This window comes from Physeter macrocephalus, chromosome 11, assembly GCF_002837175.3.
Source record: "Physeter macrocephalus isolate SW-GA chromosome 11, ASM283717v5, whole genome shotgun sequence".
Taxonomy (NCBI): Eukaryota; Metazoa; Chordata; class Mammalia; order Artiodactyla; family Physeteridae; genus Physeter; species Physeter macrocephalus.
Window position 1 is genome coordinate 144,471,865 of NC_041224.1, and position 11,649 is coordinate 144,483,513.

The 11,649-nt window shown below is 40.8% G+C and overlaps 1 protein-coding gene across 1 annotated transcript in view; it reads right to left on the reverse strand.

The window, feature by feature from the left end:
- Window positions 1–8,936, reverse strand: part of KCNH5 (potassium voltage-gated channel subfamily H member 5) — a 346,085-nt gene extending 337,149 nt beyond the window's left edge. Inside the window, exon 1 of the mRNA XM_024117436.1 lies at window positions 8,864–8,936. Coding sequence (XP_023973204.1) covers window positions 8,864–8,936 — 73 coding nt within the window. The remainder of the gene's footprint in view (window positions 1–8,863) is intronic.
- Window positions 8,937–11,649: the final 2,713 nt, after the last annotated feature.

Sequence of the window (11,649 nt, forward strand, 5' to 3'; positions counted from 1 at the left end):
AACTCTTCTCTCAACCTGTTTACTCCTCCTTTGGTCCATCATACTTATACACACTGGCTGTATATGATATCGGTAATGGACATGTTTCACGCCCTGAGTCAGTAGAGTGAACGGGCAGGAATTCACTCACTCGGCACACAGTGCTTATAAAGGGTAAGAAAAAACTACTTGGCAAAATTCTTACCCCTAGGGATCAGTAATCTGGTTAGCAAGTAAGACTAATATTACACTGAGTGGGAAGCCAAAAATGACCCTAAGATTTCTAGACTAAAAGATTAAAATATTAAAGACACCTTTGATAGAAATGGGGAAATACCAAAAAAGTAAGTCTATTTGAAGCCAAAACCAATGATAAATTCAATTCTCTGGCCACACTGAGTTTTCAATAACTTGTGAGGTGTACAAGAGAAATTCTATAGGCCACTGGAAATACAGGACTGGAGAACAGAAAGGATACATTTTAAATTATGACCGAGGACAAACTTGCTCTGAAAAGGAGGGTAAAGATGTAAGAAAGACAGCTGAAGGTTAAACCTGAATGACAACCATCCTTCAGGAGAGGAAAGAGGAGGAGAGGGGAGGGAATGGGAGGAGAGGGGAGGGGAAAGGGGATAGAAAAGGAATAGAAAGGGTATAGAAAAAGAAAGGGAAAAGGGCAAGAGAAAGTGAAAAGTCATGAAAGCCAAAGGATGAACTCGTGTGGAGAGGGTAGGGGAGCAGAGTCTTAAATCCTACAGAGCCAGAAAAATATGGACAAATAAAAGGTTTTTGGATTCACAAGAAGAATGCTCACCTGTAAACTTCTAGAAGTTTCAACATTACGGTTTAGACAGAAATCCATTGAAAAGAGGTGCAAAAGGAAATGGTGACCAAGAATTAAAGGCATCAGCTACAGATGGTGCATTCAAAGTTTTAAACATCTAACTAATAACAATAAGTAACCACACTGATACTGATATGGTGCTTGTTATGTGCCAGACACTGTTCTCAGCACTTTGCATGTATTTCCTCATCTAATCCTCACTCCCAACACTGTAAGCTAGGCACTTTTATTACTTGCCTTTTGCAAAGGAGAAAACTAGGTATAGATAAGTAAGTCACAGAGCTAGTAAGCATCAGAGCCAGGACTTTACTGCAAGCCTCCAGAACCTATGGTGCCTAACCAGTGTGCACACTGCCCCTCACAGAAAGAAAAAAAAAAAGGAGAAATGTTATTTTTATCGTTGTGTTCAATGTGCATCCCCAGTGCTTAGATCAGAGCCTAGCACATAGTGGGCACTCAACAATATATGCTGAATTAGTGAATGATTAACTAGAAAGAGTATGAACATCAAGCAAAAGGATGGGAGTTATTTTTTGGGGAGTTTATTCTGGGATTATTTAGCCCTCATTGAAAAGTTCCTCTATTCTCTCAATGTCATAAATATGTGAAAATAAACTCATTGTGCTATAATTTGTCCCAAATCAAAGATATGCCAGCAGACAGACAGGGCTTACAGAAAAGATCAGGATAAAGATGAAATTTGCCCTCAGTCTAAGTGAGTTGCTTGATTTTCAGTTAAACTTGGTGATCTGAGGCTGGCCACGCAGTCTCTAAAAAGCCAAAATCTTTTCTGCCTCTTCCTCTGGATAGTGCACAGGACTGCAAGCTGCTTCTCAAGGCAGAACTCACTCAGAAGATACATAAACTGGTACAGATCAATTCCCAGGGATAAAACTTACCATCAATAACTCCTAACTGCAAAATCGTTTTTGAAACAATAATTAGGATCAACAAATTTCTAAACAGTTATTTCCTGTATAAAAGTCTATCTTTTAAGCCCTTGGAGATTAGAACAAAAATGATGGGAAATATTTCAGCTGTACATCAAGCTGGAATAAGAGATGAGTGTGAGATCACATACACATTCACCTCTCATGCTCTCATGAGTCCCATCTGATTTTCCCTGTACAATGTGATTTCCATTTTCAGATATACACATTAGTTACCTAAATATTTTAAACTATACAGTTACTGACACAAGCTTACTTAATAGATTTAATCAGCAGTGTTTTAGAAAAAAAATCAATTCTGGACTTAGTTAGTTTAGGAGGCAATAGCAAAAAAACATTTATTCAACTAGTACTTAGTGCTATGTGCATGTGTAAGGTATAACCCATAGACTCAAGAAGCTTAGTCCATATACCAACACTTCCACAACTTCCCAGTTACATGTCATTACCTCTAGAAATTGCTGATTGTGCACCTAAGCTCAGATCTCAAATCATATAACTTGTGAAATCAATAGGACTTTGTACTTATGTCTCTCTGATGGGACCATACCCAAGAAAGAAAGAAATCCATTTCAATAAAATTTCAAGCAGCTTTTCAACCACTCTTCCTTTATAAACTACTTCACTTTTTATTTACTTTTCCTATCTTTTCCCATGTGAAAACTTAACATATCACAAAACTACTATCTAGAATGTACACAAATATTTCTCTGTATTAGTAACGGTATCCATAAACAACCAAATACTAAAATAATGTCTAACACACTGATATATGTGACAATACTGTCACAGCGTTCATTTGATCAAGTATCTTTCAAGACCAAGCTTTTCCAATATTAAAACTTCTATATTATATAAAATGAGACTATTTAAATTACTCTTTTTAGTCATTCTTCAATAATGAAAAGGAGTTATATCATACATTATTAAGCTAGGGTATTTAGTGGAACACACTAAGGATTTTTTTTTTCAACCTTGTTGAGGTATAACTGACAAATAAAAATTGTATATATTTAAAGTGTACAACTTGATGGTTTGATATACGTGTACAATCAAGCTAATTAACATGTCCATCATCTCACATAGCTAGTGTTTTCTTTTATTGTGTGTGTGGTGAGAACATATGACTGGAGTCTTAAAATTTCTATGAGTAAAGAAAAATGTTTTACAAATGTCCATTTCTTGCAGCACATCAAGACTATTTTCTTTGACCTCAATTTACACAACAATAATTACCACTGGTTTTGTGACTTGTTATTCATGTTCATTTGATTTCACTATGTATCTCTGTTCTTCATAAAAGTGCTGTATGGCATACTTTAATTTTTCCCATTAAAAATGATTTTGTTTGGGACATTTCAGAGCATCTCTAAAAATATGGTTTCTAACCCTACCAAAAAGAAAAAAATCCCTAAGACCAAGATTCAGACTTGATGACTGACAGGAAATAGAACCTCTTAAAGTAATATGTCTCCAATCATATTTTTTTGAGAGTTTAATAAATTTGAAGAACTTTGAAGAATATTTACTTTAGCTCTGTATTTTATTTTTAAAGTTTGGATAACATCAAAATACTAGAATCATATAATACCCTAGGTAAGTAACTGTAAATCTGTAAACTATCTTTTAATAAGATCAAAACACTGTCATGAACTAATTCTACTTCACCAACTTAATCAAAATTATATCAAGACATCTGATGAGGAAAATTTTTGTTGAAATAGAAAATATATATTCATCCTTCTGGTATGAACATTATTTATACATTATTATTCTGCAAAACTTTATATTTCATACATATTATCACCACACTGAGATGATTTATTACAATAAAATTTTGTTCATCTGCTAAAGTAAATACTCTATTAGTCTAAAATTTATTTAAATTTGTTTCCATAAACTGGTTTTACTAATATCACATTCAGTCACAAAACGTAGGTCACCATCAACTAATATAAGATTGCAATTCCTTTCTTCATTTCACTTTCCTATATGTCTTGTGTTTTAGATATTTTCTGCCAAGACTAAGAACTAACTGCGTTGATTTTAACCCCCAATCAAACTTGAGGTAACGGACAGAAAAGAGGAACAGAAAGATCTTAACTACTTAGTTCACCTGTGGCAGAACCTATAGTGCCCTCTTGTGGTGAATCTTAACTACAGCGCTCTGGAGAACAGTACCACTTTTCCTAGAGCAGACACTGGAGAGAAGGTGGAAGCCTTGTTCCTCTATGCTACCAAGCAGCTGTTATTAACAATGAAAGTAAAAGATAAATATTGACTAAACTAAAAGACTCCTTTATAGAAATGTACTCAGTCACCATCAGTTAAAACAATCATAGCCACTCCCTTCTATTAACAAAAATACTGTTTTATGTTTCTTTTAGTACGGCAGTTGACAGATGGCCAGGCACGTGGATTTCTTATATACTCTACTCTGGAATCAAGCAAAAGATAAACAAACAGAGCAATTTCTAGTGAACACAAGAATGTCCTGGGACAAGCAACTCTCTAGTCAACAAAGTACTGCATTTGTTATACAAGGCAGTGTGGACTCTAAAGCAAGGGACAATCCTCTGGCTTACTTATAAATATAATTTAGGCAGTGGTCAGTATAATTTCAATCTCTATGATATTTTAAAGGTAAAAGTGATACATTATAAGACCTGGGTAAACCAAAGCTTCAAAAACTCTAAGCGGTTTTATCAACATTTCCTGAATAGTATTTTAGATCTTTCAAGAAAAAATATCAAGTCTTCTATACAAAAAAAAACCCACAATAAACCATTTGTTTTCCACAATTTTTTTAATTGGATGAAAATTATGAGTTATTATTTCTTTTTTGTTTTGTTTTTAAATCACTGGTTCTCTTATTTCCCCTCCTATAGGTTCTCATTTAAGATCTTAGTTTTTACAAACATTAATTATAGCACAAAAATGATTTTGGATTTTCCTATAGGTAAGAGCACTGAGTAAAGAAAGTGCTTGTGCAACCAGGTATTTCAGGCAAAATGGAAAACTGAGTATACTCAACTTCTTCTCTTGAAGGTTAAGTGGTTCATAAAATACTGCCTTTTCTGTTTTCTTCTTTCCTGGGCCCCTTTTTTCTCTAAAGAGAAAAACATTTCTAGTTTTGCATAATGTTTAAAATATTAAAGAACAGTAAATTCTAATTTAAAAGACATTATTTTTATAGTTAAAAATTTTTGAGATGGCAACCAGGTTTACTGTCACCCAAACTAATCATTTCTGCCTATTTGTTAAGGAATCAAAGACAACATATATATAAAATGTACTGCCCAAAGCAATAATCAGATTGAAGGCCTCGGAAATGTTTTGTTTTGTTTTAACCTAAAATTCCACCTAAAAGTCTTAAAATACTGTTGCTTTCTTTCAGGTACCTACCCTCTACCCATAAGTGTGCTCCCTATGGCCCAAAATATATTGGTGAATAGCTTGCATAAATACTATGCAAGGTTTAAATAAGGGAAGATGGCCTGATAATGTTCCAGACACAGATTCGGTCAGTAGGCATTTTGGACGGGGGCCTCCTATGAGACACTGCACGCAGGTAATGAACTCACCACATGGTTCCCAAACTTTCCCTTCCTAGCAACATATTTTGATTCTACTGGCCAAAAATGTATCTAAACCTTGCTATTGCATTTATGCTTTTGACCTTTACAATTTCTTGGAGTAATAATGTGTACTCTATACCTACTAGAATCACATGTTAAGAATGATTGTAATTCCTTTTATTTGTCTAAAAATGATCTTATCTTTTATCTTAAAACTAAAGAGAGGAATTCCCTACTTCTACTATTTTGGGATTTGGCTATAAAGTATGTTTGTATCCATCCTACTCAATGGCCCTCATTATTTTATTTTATAGACTTTGAATCACCAGTGACAATTTGAAATGCTTTCCCATTACAGATTGTGTCAACTAAACAAGGAAAACAAAAAGCCAATCTCAAGAGATGTAAAATAACAGCAAATAGGCTACAGTACTACTCTAAGGCAAAGAATACAGCACTGTTATTCTGGGAAATTGCAACTGAGGAGTTTGGAACTTTATTAGGATATCCTCATGTTTAAAAGCTATACCCAAATATACCACACTTCTTGCTCTTTTTTTCTGAATCAAGAAGTTTTCTTATAGATTTCTAATTGGCTGAGATTTCAGCTCATTAGTGATCACCGTGGACAAATAAAAGCTTGACGTTTTCTCTTGGTGTTCATTGTTCATTGCCCTTTCATATCTAGTATCCCTTCTTTTCTCCCTCTCTCTCTTTCTTTCTCTCTCTCTCTCTCCCCCTCCCACGCTCCTTCCCTCCCTCTCTCTCCTTCCCTCTCTCCCTGTATTTCTGCTACTTTTTACATCTCTCTTTTGCTCTTTCTATGTGTGAGACAGAGAGTTTACTTCCTCTGCATCTACCTTTGTGTCTGGGTAGACACCTGTCTGTATGTTTATCTGTGTGTATCTCTAGATATGCTTCTACTCCGACTCTCACTAAAAGGTCTGATATTTTCATAAGAAGTAAATGATGTTGTAACAGAAAAAGAAGCACTTCATGGGGTAAAAGTAACCCATCTTTCTTCAAGTCTTAGCTATATTAGGAGTGCTGCCTCTTTTCTTTTCCACTAAAGCTCTGCCAATACTTCACTTTCAATGTTGTTAAGTTAGTGAATAATGAAATCTTCACGGTGACAAACTCAATCCATCTGTGAGAACCCTGAAGGGACTTTTCTGTTAATCTCAAACAATTTCTCAGAATGAAATTTTCTATTTCTCTGCCAAATCATATAGAAATGGCAACAAGTGTGGGATACTCACACATAAATGTGTAGAGAAATTTAATACTGTAATTCTCAATTTCTGAGGTTCTTCCTGTACAAGTGGCACTGAGACTTTCCGTTATTGATTACATACACATGCTCATATACTTTCCTCAAATATCTAACACATTAAAAACAAAGCTCAGAGGTTTTGATTAGTGGTATTAAAAGTTAGCCATAAGCAATTAGAGGTGATACTTAAAATGCAAAAACAGATAAATTTTCCTTTGTACTTGGTGCTATCCATGGAAGGAAACATTAAACCAGTGAAGCAATTATAACATGAAGTGTAAAAAAGATAAAACATTCATTGACTTGGATGGTAGATTTTAAATGGAGGCAACGGAAGCAGCTCTTTCTAAGCCACATAAGGTAAGTCTTAATTTCATGGTGTATCAGAAATAAAAGATATTCTACAAACTGGCTCAGAGTTCCAGTCTGTATGAGAAGTTTCAACCAAAGATGCTATATGAGCAAACTTCAGCCAAGGAAGTCTCATCTACTTTCTGGTTACCACGCAGAGCAATAGAGAGCCTCCAGATTTTATTCTTTAAGGCCTTCTCTGAAAAGTCCTCTCACAGACCAAACTGCATGGAGTTGAAATAACCCAAGAGGATGAGAAAGCTGAAAAACAGACTGATATACCTTAAATAGCTAATTCCAATAAACTTTAAATTTCCCAAACTGGTTGTTTTAACAGTAATATCTCCTTGTACTCTAGGTTTCTGTACAACATTAATATAAGAAAGTAATGTATAAACATAGAAATTGGCTACCATGAGGAATTTATATTTTATATTATCATAAAAAATCAAACACACATTTGAAATCACACTGGAATGGCTAAAAGTATTATAGTTTTTTTTACACTAAACCAGGCCTATTAGCTATTTTTTTTGAACCCAAAAAAGTCTGTTCAAGACTTGTATAGTATAAGGCATTGACCAAATGCAAAGAAATAAAGTCAAAAGCCTCAAATGAAAACCAAATAACATGTCAGAGATTGATGAAAAATACCTTGGGACACTTACATATTGTCCCCAAATCAGGGGAAATATTTGCAAGCCTAGTTTTAGAAGAGATCATATCCTAGGAATTAATATAACCTAATCTACCAATTCAGGAAGAGCATAATTGTATTTAATTATTTATTATCATTTGAGTGTGCCTCTATCTTCCCACTAAGGAGGGAGCTGTTTGAGAGCAGAAGTGTCTTAATCATTTTTTTATCCGAAGGACCCCACAGAGTGTCTCTTGTATAAGGCACCCAAATAAATATTGTTTCATTGAATGAATGAATGAATGAATAAAAAATGATTATGGAATTGCATAGAGTATTTCCATTGCTTTGGTCCAAAATCTACTGTAATCAATATGCAGAAATGTCTTTCTCATAATTCTTCAAGCAAAGGATCTCAAAATATAATAACAGGCCTCTGAAGGAAAAAAGCAAAAAACAAAAAACTTTAAAGGATATTTTACATATCTTGCTTGTAAAATTGAAAATTATATAAAAGATTTTAAAATTCTTTCTCCAGTTACTTTAAAAGCACAGTAGCTATTGCTTCCCTTCTGCATTTCTCCTGTTTAAGTCAAATCAAATATATCATATAGATCAATATAGACCAATGCAAAATAGAAAAAAAAAAAGAAACTTTAAACACAAATTTGACCATAATAATTGCCTTCCCATTTTTCCAGAACTGACTCTCTCTTAGGTTCAACTCCAGCTGCCCTCTCATACACAAGGCTCCTTTCAGCGGTGCCCACTGAGCCTGAAAGCCATTCCAGAGACAAAATCTTAAGTAGCCACTTTCACAGCCATTCCCAACTTGAGGGAACCCTTCCACTGAGATTAACTCTAAGAATTTGATCAGTCTCTTCAGCCTACTTGTTTAAAAATGTAGGGAAACGATGAACAAAAACCATATCCCTCAACAAAGCGAAACTCAACTCTGTTCTCCAGATGTACCTACACCCTAGCCGCTGCTCCCCCTTGGCTTCCTGCGGTTCTGGGCTCTGGACAGGTGGGAGGGGGGAGAGTACGTCTTGGGGAGGGGATGCAACTAACTTTCTTCTGCCACCTCATTCCCACTCCCACCTAAAATCAGGTCCATCTTGTAACTGCAGCCGCCAGGTAGGGCGGTCTGCGTCCCCCTCCCGCCTTGGGAGAGGGATGGGACGGGGAAGATGGGGGGCGTGGGTGGGCAGGATGGAGGTGGAGGGGTGTTCTGACTGCAACTCTTCTTACCGCTGGAGCGCCTGACGATGTTCTCCAAAAATGTGTTCTGCGGTGCCACCAGCCCTCTCTTGCCCCCCGGCATCCTGGGTCTGGAGAGCAGCGGCCAGGATCCGCGGCGGGGGAGGGGGGAATGCAGGAAGAGAAGGTGGAGGAAGAAGAGGAAAAGGTGAAAGAGAAGATCGAGCCGAAAGAAGAGGGGGCGCGGCGGCGGCGACGGGGTCCCCTGACTGTGTCTCCAGCCCGACCCGGATGAGCAGCTCTGGGGAGGAGGACCAGGCAGTTCATGGTAGTAGCGCTCCCCCGGCCGCCGCTGCCCAGACTGTGGCGGTGCCGCACACGGGGCTCGGGAACTGCAGGCTCCGCGGGGCACAGTGCGCCTGCGCCGCCCCCGCTGTCGCTGTCCCGCCGGTGCTGATGCTGAAGCTGTTGCTGAGGCTGCTGTCGCGGCGGCGATCACCTAGGCGCGGGCTCAGCATTTCTCCCCCTGCCCCGACCCCGGGGCCGGGGGAGCAGGAAAAGCCCACTCAAAGCCCTATCTCCCAGACCCTCTACTGCGCCTTCCTCTCCCACTTCCTAGCCTATCCCTCTGGCGCAGCTGGATCAGCGCTGCCCAGCTGAGCCCAACTTCTGCCCGGCTGTGCGCCTGGTGGCCGCTCCTCTCTCCCCGGAGACGAGGCAAACGCTCGCTGTCCAGTGGGGCCGTGGAGTGGGAGAGGAAGTGGGAGAAGCAGGCAGGATGCCAAAGAGGGCAATGGGCAGTCGGAGGGGTCACATCTCAGTTTCTCCTGCCAAGGTCCCGAGTCCCGGCTGCTCCCGGGGACGCAGCTGCCGGGGCGGAGGTGTTGATCATCTCCCGCTCCAGTCCGGGCTGAGCGCGCAGCAGGGACTGACTGAGCGGCGCACGGGGACGCAGAGCAGCCACCTGACGCTGCTACTGCCCCCCTCTGGGCCTCGGCGCCCGAAGCTCCACGGAGGAGATTTCAGCACCCGCCCTGGCCCACACCTTGGAGCCCGAGCCAGATAGGGTCGGAGCGCAGAGCAGGAGGGGGAATGGCCCCGGCGCCCCAGGCTGGGTCTGGCGCGCGGAGGAGCGTGGCGGCAGTACAGGGATGCTTCCCAGGGCTGCGGAGCGCACAGGCGAGCAGCGAGCCCAGCCACTGCTAAGTTGCGGAAAAGGTTGCACTTAATGCAAGGAGTAAGGGAAGAGAGTGAATAATTCACACCCAAGAGAGGGAGAGTGCAGCGGGCAGCGTTTGCTGTGGAAAAACAGTAAAGGCGGCGGGGGCGTGGGGGGCGACGCTGCACAGGACTGGGGAGTATGGGCAGGAATTTTCTCTAACAACGCTCGGAACCGGCGACAGGAGGGGAACCGCTAGAAACAAGAGTCCAAGAGCCAGAGTCTATGACGGAGAAGGGAAAATAGCATAAGTGCGAAGGGACCGGGGAAAGAGATGGAAAGAAATGGAGGACCTCACGCCGCGGCACCGGCACCTTCTTTTATCTAAGGCGGTGGTTCTCAAAGTGGTCCTGGACTGTCGGCATCTCCTAAGAACTTGTTAAAAATGCAAATTATCAGGCTCTATCCAAGAGCTAGGAAACCGGGAACTCTGGGAGCGAGGGTCAACAATGTTTTAACAAGCCCTCCGGATAAATATTATGCCCGCTTAAGTTTGAGAGGAACTGATCTACGGCTTCCCCTCCAGAGGCTTCGCCCGGGCCTGTCTAGAAAGGACGACTGTATAAACAGGGTCAAGGAGTGAGGACAGAAAGTGCGCTTGCGGCCAGGTCAGAGGTTGGTGGCGAGGCAAAGTGTTAAGTAGGAAGGCGAAAGGAGAGTTGGATGGGGGCGTCCCCTTTTGCTGGATAAGAATATGCTAGATAACCCCTGTTAGGAACGGTCAAGGTTAGGTTACCCAGAGACAACGGGAATCTGGGAATCTCCCCGGCAGGGGTCAGAGGAAACAACTCCTGCTCGGCTCCTACCCTGGGCAGGGAGGAAGGGGGATGGAGGAGTGGGGGCCGTGTCTCGCCTAAACCCCTAGATTACCAATCACTGGCCTCAGGTTACCATCACTGCCTCTCCAGAGCTGTCGGTGTAAGGGCCGTTGCCTGTAGCTGAAAGACACATAAATACACAGCCAGAATCCAGGCTTTATCTTAGGATCCTTTTCTCCCTCTCCTCTGCAATTTCCACCCGTTCCTGCAGTGCTTGGGCAGCTGAGCAAACCCAGAAGGCTGATGCGAGGTAAAGAGCAGTTTGCTCTGCTAGGATTCTTTCCGCACAAAATCAAGAGACTCGGTAGAATAACACTAGTCTAGCCTTGCTTTCTACCCCAAGCACGGCTGGTGGTGAAAGTTTATTTCCCTACAGATAGACTGCCTTCTAAATGTGTTGGGGTGTCTTTAGTTAAGTAACAAGGGGCTCAGGCACAGACTGGATCCTTGTGGTTGGCCTGCCATGACAGTAGTCAGAGATGTGGCTGAGGTTACAGCTCCCTTCCTGCAGTTGACCAGGTGTGTACAAGAGTGATCTCTGACAGGCAGCAGTGAGTGGTGGTGTGAAGCGAGATCTTAATTCCCTGCCCAGGAACTGAACCTGTGTAGCCTGATTGGAAACCAGGAATCCTAGCCACCACACCCCCTGGCTCTTGCCCCCAGTGAAAAATGCATTTCTCACAGAGGCAAAAACTGTAAAAACAGGTACATGCAGCTCAATATCAAAAAAACAAACAACCCAATCCAAAAATGGGCAGAAGACCTAAACAGACATTTCTCCAAAGAAGATATACAGCTTG